The following is an 18,304-nucleotide window of genomic DNA, read 5'->3' as shown; positions in this document are numbered from 1 at the left end:
GATTCATGATCCTTGAGGTCCCTTCCAACCCTGGCCATTCTGTGATTCTGTGATTCTTAGCATGAACTAAAATTAGGATTTCTTAAGTTGTGACTAATGAGATGAACTGCTACTATAGACTGGAAGTTCATCAACTGATGAAAGAATGAAATAATGAAAAAAAGAAAATGATTTCAGTATCATGGGAGTAAATATGAGCCATTAATATGATGAATCCAAAGGCAAGGATGCATAGAAGCGATTTCCAACAGTGAAAGGTACATACTGATAATTATGTTAAAGCCTGTAAAGTCTTACTATTCAAAATACTTCTGTAGAGCATTGTCTAGAATTCTGGTCATCTATGTGAAACAAGGTCACCCAAGAAAGACACATTTAAACCTGGATACAAATGTAGACTGTAAGACTTACAAGCCTCAACCCTTCTCCTAGTAACACTGTAGAAACAACCTGAATTTCTGTTTATTTATGTTCTCTGATGTCTTACGTTGCTATCATCTTGAATAAGCTATTAACAAGCCAAAGCTGTAAGCCAGATTCCAACTTTTTGACACTTCACTTTTTAATACAAAGCAATATTAACAAATAATTAAACAATGAAAACAAAATCTGGGGCAACATGCAATCTTTACTACCTAACTACTGTTTCTGAAAAAATGACAACATTCAAAATGCAATAATATTTAATATTTAACTGTGAGGAAGAAAGACTGGCCACAAACCAAAACCAATCTACAATTACCTGGTTGGTAGAAATTTGGTGAAAGTTCTCTGGCAACTGCTCTTGCAATATCACATTCCTGACGAGCAGCCTGAGCAGCCTGATCCGCAGCATCAGCTTTAGCTCTTGCATGTGCAGTTCTGTACAGAGTAGAAAACAAGTTATATGCAGAAGAGTCTCTTACATGTTGCACCAGTAATGACAGAATAAAGTATTGCTTCCCTTAGCTACTGTACACTGTACTGTACAGTACACTGCTATGCCCAATGCTCTCTTCAACTGCAAATCAAAGCATACAAATTACTCTTCTCAGTTCTTCAGCCCTGCTCATCCTTGTATCATATTTACTTGTAGATACGCAATTTACAACCCAGCTTTATAAACTTTCTAAGTAAGAAAACAAGAAGTATCTAAATGAAACAGAGATGATGATTATATGGTCAAATGCTAACACATGGAACACAAAGTGTACAGGAGGTCAGACTGGGACACTACACTCCTGAACAGGGAGCTCTGTGACCAGGACGCACAATCTTCTGAGAGACTGCAGAATGCCTTTAAAAAAAACACAACACTTTTACAACATTTCCTGCCTATGCCAGAGGGGTTGGAACTTGATGATACTTGAGATCCATTCAGTTCAAGCCATTCTATGATTCGATGATTCCATGATGCAATTTCAAAGTTAATGATCAATGCTGGGTAAAAAACAAAATTGTGGTACATTGGCCCAAAAGTTTGAGAATGTCTCCCACAGTTAGACTATGTTGGAAATGAATAGGATCAAAAACTCATGTCTGATACTTCAATAGGCATTTGTGTAAGTGGGGACTTAACATGCTTACATTCTTGTAATTCACTGAATTTCAAATCCAAAACAGTGTGGAAAAGGCAACTTTCAAAAGCCAAGAAAACAGTCCAGAATACTTTCATGAAGTAATCTGCCCTCAGCTTCTCCCTTTTTTTTTCTTCTGTTTTTCTTAAAAAGTCTTAAGAATAGCTTGTCAAATGCCTCTCACTTCAGACTGCGCAAATTGATTGCTGCGTCACTGCGTGATTGCATTGCTTTTTCTCTCATCTTCCTTCATCAGTTCATTTTTAAATGGTCATCTGTTTAAAAATCCTTGATGGATCTGACCGTCTTTCAGTGCTAGCAGATAGCCTAGAGCTGTAAAATGATTCATTAGAACTAAGGGGAAGCTAAACATAGCAAAACAGCAGTTTTTCAGACGTACTCAAGATATGCATAACATTTCTGAAACAGTTATATTCAATTTCATCATCTCAGGAGTTTTCTTACTGTGCTCTTGTTGAAAATTGAAAAAAAAAAAAGAGTAAATTAGGAAGACGATAAAAGCAACCATTTGTAACCCATGGGCCTGGCAATATTATTCAAAAGAAATAAGATAAATGAAAGCCTCAAATTTTCTATTACTTCTATCTAAAAATTCAGTTTTATTTTCAAGGAATAAAGAGAAGTTCTGTGTGTTTTAGACAATGGAAGAATTACAAGTTAGCACTGACTTGGATGAGTAGGAGATTAACAGTGTGGTAGACTTTGCATTTCTAAAAAGATGCTTAATCCCATAGGGTTCTAGTATAAACACAGACATAAAAAAATCCCACAGTTTCATCTGTGGTGCCTGGAGAAACATCTATAAACACGTATGGGGATAAAAGCTAAATGTTATTTCAAAGCTTAGATTGTCATAATTTAATGGATAAATATCAGCTCAAGTTGCCTTCTCATCGGTCCCCCGAGGTCTCTAAAAAAAAGATTATAATAGCAAATAAGCAACAACACCTTTAACTTGTAGTCAGGATCAGGAAAGAAACTGTTACAAACACACTGTATAATGCCATATGTACTCTGTGCAGTTCATGAATGGTTGTACGGTATGTACTTGCTTAGTAACAGTAATCAAAACTGTTCTTTCTCTATAATCATTATTTTCAATTAGATGAGCTATTCTTAGTTCCTGCATAATTATGTCTATGTAGCATAAACCTAATGAAGCAACCATAGCACTGGGACACTGTTTTATGAGACAATAATGTCTGCACATGGATAAACTAGACTCTGATCATCCTATTGTGATCACAGAACAACCAGACAATTCTCATGTAAAAATAGTCTAATGCTATTGTCACAGCTGCAGTAGACATTTTAAAAGCTAATACACTAAATGACCAGTATTGGAAAACTCTACTGCTAGTTGTTTATTGATGTGAATTTTCTGTAGTATTATAGCCAAGAAGCAAATGACACATCCTGTCTAAGCATGTATGAAAGTGGCAGAGGCACTGAACGGAGACACAGATAATGAGCTACTGATGCTCGGCCACATGCAGCTGGGCGGAAGCAAGCCACAGTAGGAACACACAGGAACAGAAGGTAAACGGTGCCTTGCTTGGCTACTCAGACCTTTCATTTTTTTTAACCTATCAATTCCTGCTGTTCTGCTGCTTTCACACCGGCAGTCAGGAGCCTTAGCAGTTCAGGATGGAGTGGTTGCTGAGATGTGTGCTGTCGATACCCCAAAAATCCACAGTAGAGAGGGATGAGGCAGCATGAGCTATAGGAAAGCAGAGACAGAAGAGCAGTACCAGTGTCCATGCTCCCAAGCAGACCTTCTGCCAGCCAAACAGCAATGTGTGCACATTGCCATGCTGAGACATCTCCCTAATGGCCTCTTCAGTGGGCACCAGCACGATACTTGGCAAATGGAGAAAGAACAGAAGAAATGGGAAGAGGCTGGCTTTTGTATCTAACAGAGCTGTGCATTCCAGCTGTGAACACGTGCTTTTCACTTAGTGCTATTTGCTTTCTACCACCTTGGTGTCAGGATACTTTACTAATTGGCATTTTTTGTTTCAATTTGCAATCATATAGTCAGATTTTTTTTTTATTTCTGCACGCTTACTTCTGTCAGACTCAAACAATTTTTCAGCTTTTTCATTGGCATTTTTTGAGCTTCACATTTTGAGGGACAATGTGCCACCTAACTGATGAGTTCACTGTAGTCCTAAATGCATTCACAGTTATTTCTGTTACAGGAATCAGGCTGTACTTACATTAAAAAATGAACCCACAGCAACAGCCACAAGTTCAGACATAGCACTGGTATGGTATGTGGAGCCTGTAAGCATAACAGCCTACATCATAATTGAATAAGGGCTGCAGAACCACTGATTAACTGCATAACTACTACTAGTAGAAACTTCATTTAGACTCCCTTTAGTGTCAGATTTTGAAAGCCTAAGCTTTCTAGACTGTGGGACAACTGATACTGCTACTGGTATCTTTTTTCTTCTCCGGTTGGTTGTGTTGGTAAATATATAGATGGATTCTGAGCCACACTCAAGGGATTATAAGCACAGACTTAGAGAGGATCATATTGTGTCCCCTTCCAGCCATGCTACAAGCAGATTTCCATCTACTTATGTCTCAAAAGTGACTTGGAGGGGGAATAGTGAGGGCTGAAGAGCTTAAACATTATCTAGCATTCTGTAGCAACAATGCTTCTATATAATACCATTTGTCTTGAATGCATTATGTAATATTTATCTAAATTTAAACTCCAGTTAGAACTGTCAATTACCCGTGAGATTATTTTGTATTTCCATTATATCCTTCAATGTATTTGTAATTCATGTCCAGTCAGTGTCAAGTGAAAATGTAAGCAACATATTTACTTTCTTTCATTCATGTTTCAGCTTATATTAAGCACAGGGATTCCAACATAAAGCTTGCTGAGTATTATTTGATATAATTTTCTCACTTTTCAGTTTGCCAATATATGAGCCGCAATTATGTTCCTAAATACAAATTATCATAAATTAATAATCTTAATAATGTTACTAATAGGTTTCCATATTTAAAAAAAAAATAAATCAGTGAAGGTTAAACCTGCATAAAATACTCAGAGATGTACAAGGGCAGCTCAGAAAGTAATGCCTCCTATTTTATTATGTTGGCCCATGACATCAGAGGGAGATGTTGTTGCTGTGGCAGTAGAGGTTGAACCCACCAACATTCCGTCACATTTTGTTGCCGTGCGACAGACAGTCGAAGGGCACTTTGACAAAATGGTGTCTGACATGGAAGTGTGTCTGAAGCAAAGGTGTGTCACTGAACTCCTTCATGTGGAAAAACCGGTACGCACTGACATTCACTGACGCTTCTTGCATGTTTTTGGAAACCAAACAGTGGAGGTGAGCACTGTGAGGTGGTGGATGGTGTGTTTCAGCAGTGGTGACAGCAATGTGAAAGACCAGCCATCTGCAGCTGTCACACCATGAAATGAACAGCATCTTGATCAGCTCAGCCGTGTAAATCAGTGGGTTACGACTAGGGAACTGCATATGGAGATGAATATTGGCATAAATGCATTGGAAACCATGGTGGCAACACTGGAATATCACAAAGTTTGCTCCAAGTAGGTCTCACAAATGCTTCACATGGGAACAGAAAGAACACCACATGCAAGTTTGTCAGGACCCACTGAACCAACACAAAGCTGAAGGTGACAGTTTCCTACACCATGTAATTACCAGTGATGAGGCATGGTGTCACAGATATGAGACAGAATCAAAATGGCAGTCCATGGAGCGGTGACATGTAAACTGATGTGCACTGCACTCTGGGAAAGGAAAGGGGCGATCCTTCTGGATGTCCCAGAACCTAGACAAGCCATCACATCTGATCACTGATCATTTGCTGGCAAAAATGCATAGCTAATGCTGGTGACTATGCAGAAAAACAGTGTTTTGTAGCTGAGAATTTGTTTTACCAAACAGTGTTATTGTGCCCTTTGTATCCATTACAGTTTCCTTGGAAATAAATAAGATACGTTAATTTCAGCGAGACCTATGTGTTTAATTTATGGCAATCTTCAGGTTTGTCTGACTAACTTCACATATTGCAGCTTATGACCTATATCATCCCTTCTGAAACTGGAATTCTATTTAAAAAGTCCCTTTTTTTCCTCAATTCTAAAATTCACTTATTTTTTCTAGTAAGCAAAGAATCCTATGCTGTTTGTTGCTTTTTTTTTTTTTTCCATGTATGAAATTTTACAGCCTTTTCTTCTATCTTTTGGAGGTCGAACTCTGCAACATTCCTATAGATATCAAAAGAGTTTCAAGGAGAAGAGATCATGATTAAGAGAAAATTTTGAAGGAATAATTCTTCAGTAATTTTTTTTTTACCCTATTTCCAACTATGCATTTTTTGATACAGCAATTGAGAGACTGTCATTTATCAAGTGCACTAATCATCTTGCTCATCTTCTTTCAGTGATAATACTGAGTGGAAAGCTATTCACTTATGGTAGGATAAAGTTATGCCTGTGCACAACTGTACAGAGTTACTTAGGAACTCAAGGCTTAGCAACTCAGTATTGTAGAATAGTTCAGAAGTGAGGCTACGTCACTGAATATCAACAAGAAATGGGAGTTTCAGAGAAATAGAGCAGTAGAAGAATTATGTACAGATATTGCAACATGAGAACTTCGTGTCACTGAGAAACTTAAAGTGCTTATGAAGTGCAGATTGAACTGACGAAATGAAGCATATGTCTTCAATCAAGAGAACCAGAACTTAAACTCTCTGAAGTGCTTTATTTGATTAATCTCCATTATGTCTTGCTAGATTTCAGTTTCAAGAAGCTGCTCCCTCTCAATGAACTGACTTCACTCAAGGACTGGCCTAGCTTGGTACTACTAACAAACTTTCACGTAGTGAAGCATAAGCAGAGCTATTATATGCACAGTGCAGGAACCTTGGCCCACATAATCTTACCCAATGGATTTTGCTTCTGCAAACTCCTCTTTTCCAGTCTCAATTTGTTTCCGCTTTTTTTTTTTTTTTAATTTTTTTTTTCCCCAGTTCTATTCCGCATCAGAAGAACAGAAAAAATACTACTTTTTCTTAAAAATATGAGAAATGGATGAAATTCCATAGAATTGGCAGACAGTCAATCTGGTTTCAGTACTTGAGAAAATAACCTGAGGGTACTGACTAGTTTGCCAGACGTCAGTCCTGAGCATAAATAACAGCATAAATAAACAGAAATTACATCCACATAGGCTAACAGCATAGAACGCCGGGAACCGTGCCTTAACAATTTTTGCCAAACACTCCATACATATATAATGATTACAGTCCTAATACTTTATCAAGATTGGCTTGACTTAACATACTTGTTTTTTTTCCAAGGTTTCTAATTTTTTTATCCTATGGCAAAATAATTAAATAATTAAACATAAACCATGACCAATTAAAATAAGGCATATCAAAATGGCTTAAAAGCTAATTCACTGACACATCTCAAAATGCTTGCTCATCAAAATAAAGAGTTGAAACATGCATTTTATCTTAGGAACTGGGTTTTGCTCCAGAGTAGTTAAATATTTTAGTTTTATAACATCACAATAAAATCTAAAGCATACAGTATTAGAGATGGCAGATTACACAACTTTCTGATTCAAACAAAACCCAGAAGGATATTTTATTGCGTTATATCCTAAAGTTCAAGGATAACAGCTTCAAAAAGTATTGCATTTGACTGTACTGAAACAGAACACTGTGGAAGGGAAAACCTCATCATTATGAGAAACTAACATGGAAAGTGGCTTAGGAATATGAGATCAGCTTGCATGGCCCCACACTGCAGCAAAAGGAAGGTTTAATGTAGTCTTTCTACAAGTAGGAGACAAAAAATAAGCGTAAACAAGAATTTGTTATTGCTGTGCAACATAACTCAGAATCCACAAAACCACTGATGGAACAATACCCAACTCATCTATGTCTCAAGAAGGGAAATGTCAGAATCACAGAATAACCAAAGTTCTGAAAAGAAAAGCTGTCTGACCTAAGCTTATGCAATCTCACATCTACTCATTACTGGAATAACACTGGGAAGTCACTTATCATGGTGTACACATGGATACTCAATAGTGGAAATTGTAGAAGACAAAACGGAGAAGACCAACATTTCAGAAAGGCACAGCTGGTACAACCAGTAGAACACAAATTTGGATGTGCTCAACTTTGAAATGCTTTGAATAAATTTTATATTAAAAAAAAGTTTTCAAAGTCTTGCAAATGATATTAGGCAGTGTACTAAAAATCTTCTTTAATCCATTTTCTGAGAAAAATAACACGGTCTTTTGTTTACAGGAAGCAAGATTAGATGATTTAGAGGCTGTTTACATTACGTATTTCAGGCATCTGACGTCAGTGCCTCATTTGAGACATCCCTCTCACTCAGAAACTTCAAACATTTGCAGTTTGATCCTCTGAACTGCATGGATGACCGCTCCTGCAGTGGTCAGTGTGAGCACACTCTGCTGTGCCCATGAATGTAAATAATCCTACTGTGAACATCAATCTACGTTTTTACTACAGATTTAATCTTAATGCTTGTTTAAAACCTGTTTGCATACTCCTTTATACACTTATGGTCCCCTTTAATAAAAAAGGGGACTTTAATAAAAACAGGACTGCTCCACAATTTAAGGGTGCTGAGGTAACTGTTTCTATAATCTATTCCAGTTTCTATAATTTATATTTATTTTTGGGGTAGCATCCCAAAAGAGATGGTATTCCTGAAAATCCACTTCTAACATAGAGCTGCAAGTCCTATTTCCCTTATTGGTCTTCTAGCCCTGCAGACTCTCGCGTGTTGAGCGAAAAACCTCACATGCAGATGTCAGAATTTAAAAAGTGGTTTTGGATTGCTGTTAAAGCATCACTAGACAAGCTGCAATTACACTGTACTCTCCCTAACCTTAGGTGTCCCACTAGCCTGGCATTATTTATGTTCACATCAGACAATCTGCCCATGGATAATACACATCTTCATGTGATGTATTTACTTTCATCTGTTATTCTGTCAGGAGCTTGACCAAGCAGAATTTTTCTTTCTTATTGATTGTATTTCATCTCAGCACTAGCGCAGAAATCTTAAGATGATACAGTTGTCAATTTCAAGAAGATGAGAAACATAATTTCACACAAAAAGCAAATTCTCCTAGGGGGGCAACTTACAACTCAGTGTACAAAAACCACTCCTATATGCTCCTAGGGAATTTTCCCAATGGTGATTTCACAGACAGTATCTTTTCATGTCACTAACTCCATGTCACTAAAGTATATCTAGAGTATACATCTTGATTTTTGTCTATCCTTCGTCATGGGACAGACTACATCCTAAATGATTTTATTACTAAGTCTTGTTAGAGAGCAATATTTTCTTCCAGTTTAGTAGGTTCTTAATGATAATTCCTGCACACAGGAGATTTTTGGAAAAGATAAAGGAAAATCTGCCAGAAGACAATTTATTGTTTCTGATCATCATGGCCAACTATGCTAGTTGACTAAATCAACTCCATAACCTCACTGAAAGCATAAAAAAACCAATGCACTCTTGAGTTTCAGCTGCTCCTGATGACATAAAAAAAACGGGAGGTAGAAATGCATCTCTTTCCTTCATCATAAAAAATGAGTTTCAAGGAAAAAGAACTCCACGCAATAATGATTTAGCACAGAAGTAAACCCACTAAAAGAAATGGGAACACAGGGACTGCTGTGACCATTTGCTTACAGAATTTCTAGGGTGCATTTAGAGCACTGCATTTTTCACCTACCAAATTTTATTTTATTTTTAAACTGTACTGCTCTCTACACCTGTGACAAATGAAATACAATGGTAGCTATGACAAGAATGCTATCAATATATAGCAGCTCTTCAAGATCCTGCTCATAAGAAAGCAACAACAAATCACGATCCCAGGAATAGAGCTGGATGAAAAAGAACAGCTTGCAGAAAAAGGAAGAGACTAGGAGGTATCTTTGCATCAAAAGAGACTGTTTTCAATTTAAACAGTACTATTTTTCATCATTCTACTGAATTTAATCACTTTCAAATGTTTGTAAAAATAAGAAAAATAAAATAAAATATGAAAATACATTTTAAATAATTTATAATTAGAATAATTCTAGAAAATTTTCAGAAGCTCCGTTCATCAACAAATATATTCATGAAAACCAGGCCAAACATTGTCCTTGACAATGTCTGTATTCCTCAGTCTGTTCTCTATATAGAATTGGTATGCTTTTTTAGGATAAGAACTTTTTTAAAACTTATGGGGGAAAAAAACAGTCCACTGTGTCGCCTGTCTCTTTTCCAAAAGCTTAGGACAAACTTATTTCAATCATTATCATTTTGTAGGGAATTGAAATCTTAACAAATGAGGACATCTGTAAACATGTAATTCCACTTAAATAAAGAGCACAGTAGAATTACATTTGGAAATAATCATAGAAACACAGAATCATTCAGTTTGGAAAAGTCCTCTAAAATCATCTAGTCCAACTGCCAACTCATCACCATTATTCCTAGTAAATTATGTCCACCTTTCTTGAATATCTCCAGGGACAGTGACTCCACCGTCTCCTAGGCAGCCTGTTCATTGGAACATCACTCTTCCAGAGAATAAATTTTTCCTAATATCCAACCCCAACCTCCTGTGGTGCAACTTGAGGCCATTACCTTTCATTCTATCATTAATTACTTGGGAGAAGACAGTGACCTCCCACTTTGCTGCAATTTCCTTTAGGTAGTCAATCATTTCAGACACAGGGCAGGTGACAGCTATTTCACAGTTTTTGTTGTCTCTAGCATGATGAAAATCTAGGCTTACAACAAATACAATTACAACAAATACAGTTAATAGCTTTAAAATAAATCTCTCACATATAGCTAACACATGCTTAAGTAAGCATATGTGTATACATTAACCCTCTGTTAGCAATCTACACTGCTAGCCGGTCTGAAAGAATGACGGCCATATCCTGCCAGCTAAGAGAAAATTTCAAGAAAAAAAAAAGAAAAAGAACATTACTCTGCTGGTTCCATGGGGGCTGATGAGCTCAGCCAGACGCCTGAGGGCACTTTGCGGAGTCCACACTCTGAAAGTTCACAGCAGGCTATTATTCCTGCTTCAGAGTGGTCCTTAACTGCTTTGTTCGGCTGAAGTCATGCAGATCTGCACTGTGAGGCTAAAGATTAATTTCTGTATTCTAATGTAGTAATCACATGTAAAAGTAACAACTTATTTCAGATTCAAGGACTCTATTGTTTTAAGCCTCTCTGAACAGTCACGGTCTATTTGCTCCTTTTAATTTGCTTAGAACAGCCTTTGTAACCCTGACATTCTTCTCCTGCCTTTTCCAGCAAGCAAATATTCTCTTCTTTTCTAAGTCGCTAGTAACAGCATTTCAGTATAAATACAACTACATGCCATGAAAGAGGAAGTATATCTCAATATTACCAATACTAATTTCTTGTTTTTCTCTTTTCACATGAAGAGATTTATCAGACTTGACAGATATACTTAGAGGTTGATGGGTTTTACTGATTCCTATGAGTAGACACTGGACCAATTACTAAGACAAAAGTCTGCAAAATAACCTGTCCACCACCTCCAGCAAAAAGCTCTTTCTGCTACATATCACACAAAAACACAAAATGATTGATGTGGGAAGGGTCTTCTGGGTGTATCTGGTCCAACCCCACCTCAAGTAGTGCCACTCAGAATAGAGTGCCCAGAACCACATCCAGGTGGCCTTTAAAGATCTCCAAGTAGGAGACTCCACAGCCTCTCTGTACAGCCTGTGCTTGTTCTCTATCACCAACAGTTATACTGCCCTGTTATTTACAGAATATAATTTCTAAAACTAACATGACTCTAAAAACAAACACCAAATATTATTTTTGTGAGATCTGGTACAAATTTAGGCAAATCCTGAGCCTCAAAAATTACATCCAAGGTATCCTAAATACATTACCTTCCTAAAATGCAGACTTCTGAGCTTTGATGAGTATTGGAGAGGGCAACATGTTGCATGTTCTCTCTTTTCCATAGCAAAACCACTATAGCCTTGTCAGCTTGCACAATGCACTGGATTTGTGCTGCACAGAATGATGGTGCTGCATAGGCACAGGACCTTTTCAAAGTCTTAGCCATTACTACATATGTACCAACTAAGTTCTTTACTCTCCATGTCTTCAGTAAGTAACACTACAGGAGAAACTGGTGTTACTACAGCAATTTCTGTAGCTGGCTCCTGTTGGCTGAACTCTCACTGAAGGTGAGAGGGGACTACTTTTGCCTGCTATTTTTCTTGAGGACATTGAAGGAGTCTCATCATACTATGGGCATATATCATGACGGGAAGGGCTTATAAATTCTGAGAAGGGCAGTGTCCTGGAACAAGCTTGTAGGCTGGGTGAATTATCTTGTCAGGTTGTGTACCAAGATAAGATGATCCTTTTTAAAGTTTGTACGAATCTACCTTCACCTAATATGTACCTTATTTTATGAATCCCATGGGCAAATATGAAAGTCAGAAGCACAGTAGGCCTCAGTGTTGCCTTAGTTCCTCTGCTGAAGCCTACACTGATGGGGCTTAAAGAAGGAGTGGATGATGCTCTTGAAGAGCTACTGAAAGAGCAGGGGAAGTGAATATTTTAAGCAAAGTAAACATTGTAAGTAAAGTAAACCTTGCAGAAATTGATAAGTCAAAAAATATCAGTTCAAGGTAATTCATTGATAATCCAATTTTACATAATTAGCAAAATAATAGCAATAAAATTCTCTTACTCAAGTCAAATTTTCAGCTGTATCTATCAGTGAAGTTTACGTCCATTGAACACAACATTTGACCTTATGCTTAGCTGACCATATATAAAAAATGTTCTGCTCAATACAGCCATCTTGCTGCTCTGTCATGAATACGCTTCAGCAGCAAGTGGATGTATATACATGGAATATGATTTCAAATTAGAAGGGAGAAGTCACTTTTATTAAATAAATAACATTTTCACTCTCTGTGAGACAGATGCACAGTGAAATGCCTGCTGAGATTAAGGAAATCTTTGCTGTGAAGCACAGCACTGAAAAGACTACTAATGTACTGTAATACGTTTTTGAATTCTATGGGACCTTCTTGACATGTCGTGCTTGTGCTTCGGGCAGTTTCTTGTTCTTACACTTGAGCATGCAAATTCAGCTATGAAGTACTGCAACTTCTGCTTTTTCTTCAGAGACTAGCCAGTTTAGTAGTGAAGTACTGTTCCTAGTAGTGAAGTACTGTTCCAAGTAGTCAAATTGCTGCTGAAAACACAAGATACAAAATAACCTCAATTGAAAGGGCAACATGGAAACTAAATTTTTTATAAGGCAATCAATTTGCCATTCCACAGAAGAGGCAAAATATATACATATATATATATAAGCTTAAAGTTTTTCAGTCTAGCATTTTCATGTATTGCATGTTCACTGCAATTCATATATGCAGAAATGCAACCTTTCTGGTAGTTTGTTAGAAGAATGATACACTTTTTCTCCTGTTTTCTGGGTCTGAACAAGAACTGAAACTGCAAGGCTGTTCAGTTCCACGTTATTTTGACAGAAATCATACAGCTCAAAACATTCTCCCTCATCACCAAGCTATCTAGATGGAGTTTATAACTTAAACATACCATATATGTAACAAACAGTGACAGCATCATGGAGAATTTTGAGATACAACAACCTTTACTGGTAATTCCAGGTATATCATGCATAATTCCAGGTATTCCATGCATTATCTCCCTAAACCTGCAGACTATAAATCAGTCTTATAATTACACACAAAATAATAAAATAAAGTATTACCAGACTGCAAGTGAGAAAATTTACAGACAGCTGTGAATTGCTTTAGGACAGGAAAGAAATGGTCTTTCTTATCTACCTTGAGAAAATGCATGGTATTTACAGTGCCAAGAAAGCAGAAGCTGCATCTGTAGCTCTTATAAGAAGTAAGGTCAAGCAAAAGCTCTACAGAGTAATCACTGCAGAAGTAAAGGAAAGAGCTGTCTCTAACACAGAAGATTGAAACTGCACGTACTAGACAAGACAAATGGTTTTTACAGACAGATGGCTTAGCTCCTAAACAATTAAGAGAACAGACTAAGAGTCTGAAAGGTTATATTTTCTAGAGCAAGTTTAACGAAGATCTCTGCATTCTTGTTAAATCTACTAGATTGTCTCAAAAGCAAGAATATTGAACAAGAAAAAAAAAAAAAAAGTGACTCCAATAGCAGTACTTAGAAACAGCTGGCTTCTAAGAGAAGACTGTGGCTGGGATACTGGGACATTATGCTCTTTTGGCAGTTGAACGAGCAGTCTGTGTTCAGGAGCAGACGTGCCCATCTCCCATTGCTCAGGGTCAGAAGTCCCAGCTCTTCTGGTGAACATACAGTGCTGTTATCTACATGTTGAAGAACCATAAGCACTAAAATGGTTCCACTTCCACCAGCACCCGATGCTTACAGCTATATACTTCAGGCAATTGCTGGTGAGGATAACCAGTGTTCCATTACTTCTTGTGAAGCTACTTGCCTAACAGTGAATCCTTTTATTTCATTAAAATTAAGCTCTTCTGTGTTATCCTAAGAGTGAGGTATCACTCTGCCCTAAATGAAAAGATTTTTCTTGGCTGTCAAAACCAGTTAGCCAAACAACTGCCACAAAGCTGAGGTGTACAATTTCCCCCCACAAAAGTCAAGCCATTTGTGGCCTCTGACCCTAGGTGTGCTTTAGCTTAACAGAATTGCTCCATATAATTAATACAACTTAGGTGGCTAGATCAGAGTCCTTGTAAAAATATTCAAGCGTTTTTTCTTGCCTATTTCTAAATTAGTCACATCTTTCTTTAGCTGGTACCCACCACAGTTTTTTTTACTGAATTTAGCAGTCACTCATTAATGCGGATAATCCTGCCTGAATCAGAAACTGAAATAACATGACCTCCCAGATGTGATCCATTCCCATGTGCCTATCTTTTATGTTTTCAGACCCGTTAATGATGTGCCACAGGCCTCAACTCTTCCACATACTCATGACTCACTGGCAAAGCAACAAGAAGATTCTCATCTCTCATTGGTGCAAATCACAGTTTCTAGATGTACCTGAAAAAGAAAAGGGATAGTACTTCATATGAAGACAAGTGGCCAGCCAGTTGTCACTCTGTGCAGAGTATCACCCATAAGATATTCCCATAAGATATCTTATTCCCATAAGTTATATAAGAGATGCCAATCGGGTTGGTGCGAAGCAAACTACAAAAGAAGGAATGCCCCCCCTATTCTATCACTGTCAGAAGGCTCTGGTCAATGGATCTGTGTTCAGGTGGAGGCTGGTCGCAAGTGGTGTCCGTGTCCCCCACGGGTCTCTCTTGGGATCAGTACTCTTTAACATCTGTTACCCAGATGGTGTGATCAAGTGCATCTTCAGCAAGTTTGTACACAATACAAAAGAAGAAAGGGACCTGGACAAGCTTGAAAAGTGGGCCCACATGAACCTGATGAGGTTCAGTGAGTCCATGTGAAAGTGTTGCAATTGGGCCACAGCAGTCTCTGATACGTATACAGACTGGGAAAAGAATTCAGACTTGGGAGTGGTGATGGATGAAAAGCTTGATGTCAGTCAGCAATATGTGCTTGCAGTTCAGTAGGCTAACTGTATTCCAGGCTTCAACAAAAGAGGGAGAAGGGAGGTGATTGTCCTGTGCTTTGCCCTTATGAGGACCCACTTGTAGTACCACATCCAGGTTTAGGGCCCCCAGTACAAGAAAAGATGTGGAGCTTTTGGACTGGGAGGGTCACAATGATGATCAGAGGGCTGGAGCTTTTCTCTTATGAAGAAAGGCTAGGTAGCTGGGCTTGTTCAGCCTGGCGAAGAGAAGAGAATCTGGAAAGATTTCATGACAGCCTCCTAGTTCTTAAACAGAATTTATGATCAGGAGGGGAGACTGACTTTTTACATGGGCAGATAGTGATAGGACAAGGGTGAATGTTTTTAAACTAAAAGAGGGAATTTAGATTAGATTTTAGTAGGACATTTTCAACGTAGAAAGTAGTGAGGCATTGGAATAGGTTTCCAAGAGAAGCTGTGGAAGTCCCATCCCTGCAGGCATTCAAGGCCAGCTTGGATGGGGCTTTGGGCAACCAGATCTAGAGTGTCAACTCCATCCATGGCAATGGGATTGGAACAAGATTATCTTTAAGATCTCTTCCAACCTAAAGCTATTGATTCTGTGAGTTCATACAAATGAAGACAGCAGAGACCAGAGAACCAGACCTCCTCAGTGATGTTGTAGAAGTATAAAGTGCTCTTGGTTTGACAGTTTTGAATCTTCATAGAATCATAGAATCACCAAGGTTGGAAAAGACCTAAAAGATCATCCAGTCCAACCGTTCACCTATTCCCAATAGCTCCCACTAAACCATGTCCCTCAACATATATATTAAACCAACCTAATTTTGTGTAGGAGCAGAGAAGAAATTTTTTATCAATGTATTAACGCAGTGTTGGTCACACAGCTGTCACTTGTAGCTGCACCATAAGTGTGTGTGTTCTTTTTTTTAAGTACAAGATTTTGAGCTGAACAAATTGCTACAACATCATGTCATTCCACAGACCAAAAATCAGAATTGGAGAAGAAAAAAAATAATATTCCAACTCAGCAACAGAGTAAGTAGCTCCACATTTACTAATCTTCAGAATCACACAGAATCACAGAATCACAAGGTTGGAAACGACCTGCAAGATCATCTAGTCCAACCACCCTCCCATTCCTATCAGTGCCACAAGCTACTAAACCATCTCTCGTAGCTCCTCATCCAGGCGCCTCTTGAACACTGCCAGGGATGGCGACTCCACCACCTCCCTGGGCAGCCATTCCAGTGCCTGACCACCCTCTGAGAGAAAAAGTTTCTCCTAATATCCAACCTAAACCTCCTCTGGTATAACTTCTTGCCATTTCCTCGGGTCCTACTATTTGCCTGGGAGAAGAGGCCAGACCCTTTTGCACCACAACCTCCCTTCAGGAAGTTGTAGAGTGCAATGAGGTCTCCCCTGAGCCTCCTCTTCTCCAGACTGAACAATCCCAGCTCCTTCAGCCGCTCCTCATAAGACTTGTGCTCCAGACCCCTCACCAGTTTCGTTGCCCTTCTCTGGACACGCTCCAGGGCCTCAATGTCTTTCTTGTAGTGAGGGGCCCAAAACTGAACACAGTACTCGAGGTGCGGCCTCACCAGTGCTGAGTACAGGGGGATGATCACCTCCCTGCTCCTGCTGGTCACACTATTTTGTATATATATCTTGTATACATATCTTGTATAATTAGAACCTCCAAACCATTGATGGATGAGTTTAAGTGGCTTTATCACATCATATATGAACAAGATCAGTATTGAGATCAATACTGGAGTAACTATGGCTAATGGTGTCCTTGTTGGGAGCATAAATGGTACTATTGCCTCTTGAATTTAGATCTCAGTAGGCTGCAAGAGTACACTGGTAGTTCTTGTGACAGCTTGCCATGGCAGTTGAGCTGCTTCAAAAGATTAGAGTTTTGGTCATGGACCTCCCAACTTGTGCATTCCAGCAGATAAGAGAAGGTATATGAATAGCTGAACACTCTTTTTTTTTCCAGGAAAAGAATCTTTGTCTATCTTGTTGTTCCTGTGCAGAGAAGATTATGTTGCTTGCAAGATGAATTAAATTTGAAGTATTCAGATTTTTATCTGTAGTTTAAAAATCACCGTGCAAGGGCATCTGAACGGAGAGCACAAGATCATGACAGACAAATATTTTTGGATATGCTGGAAGATTTTTTAAATGTTCACACCAAGAGTAAGTACTTTTAATACCTACCATATTCTCTCTTACCATAAGAGGATAATAAAGAACTATCTTTATGACACTACACGCAAGTGTGATAAGGCTAAGGTAGGTGTAGATTCAAGAAGGATGCTGTTATTAAAATCAAACAAAGCCACCATGTGGCAATGTAACTGGCCAAAAGCATACACAATACGCAGAGTGATATACCTGAAGAAGAAATGTCATCTGGTGAGACTGGAGCATGATCTACTGCAGAGCTTCAGCTGAATGTTGCTTGTGTGTGAATGAGATTTTTGCCAGCACATGTCAAGAGCTGAATTTAGCTCTGTTGGAGATGAGATAATTAAGCAAAGAAGAGTCCACCTTCAGCTAATCACTTTTCCTCCTGCAGTAGCTCTGCATTAAAACCTATGAATTACATCTAACACAAGCTTTAAAAACTTGAAGAATGTGAAATAAGGAATTCAGAAACTTTATATTTTGTTTTTCTTTAGTTTTTAAGAGATATTTGGTATCCATCATTAAAGTAAACTAAAGAGAAATGAAGATCTATTATTTGGGTTAACTAATAGAGCATAATGTCAAAGAATCAAAGAAAAATTCACAACTTCTTTTCTGTTAGTACTGGTAATGTCACAAGTAAAATTACTCAGTGGATTCTTGGCAGGTTATGCCTACTTGCTAATGTCCTTTTGAGTAAGTCTACACATTATCTCTAAACTTTTCTGCAGTTCTTTGTGGTAACGCTGTCTCTTCAGCTGTATTTTTATTTTCTCTATGAATGAAAATGACCGCAGATTTGTTTTACATGTAAAATATATCCCTGAGTAAATCCATGAATCC

At 38.2% G+C, this 18,304-nt stretch overlaps 1 protein-coding gene across 6 annotated transcripts in view; it reads right to left on the bottom strand.

The window, feature by feature from the left end:
- The window catches only part of JPH1 (junctophilin 1), an 85,748-nt gene that overhangs the window by 31,030 nt on the left and 36,414 nt on the right, over positions 1-18,304 (bottom strand). For all 6 annotated transcript variants that reach the window (XM_048938637.1, XM_048938638.1, XM_048938632.1 and 3 more), the window contains exon 3: positions 743-861. In XM_048938637.1, the coding sequence (XP_048794594.1) occupies positions 743-861 (119 nt within the window). The remainder of the gene's footprint in view (positions 1-742; positions 862-18,304) is intronic.

Source organism: Lagopus muta, chromosome 3 (genome assembly GCF_023343835.1).
Source record: "Lagopus muta isolate bLagMut1 chromosome 3, bLagMut1 primary, whole genome shotgun sequence".
Taxonomy (NCBI): Eukaryota; Metazoa; Chordata; class Aves; order Galliformes; family Phasianidae; genus Lagopus; species Lagopus muta.
Note: the sequence above shows the minus strand (reverse complement) of the source record. Positions and strands in the feature narration are given on the sequence as shown.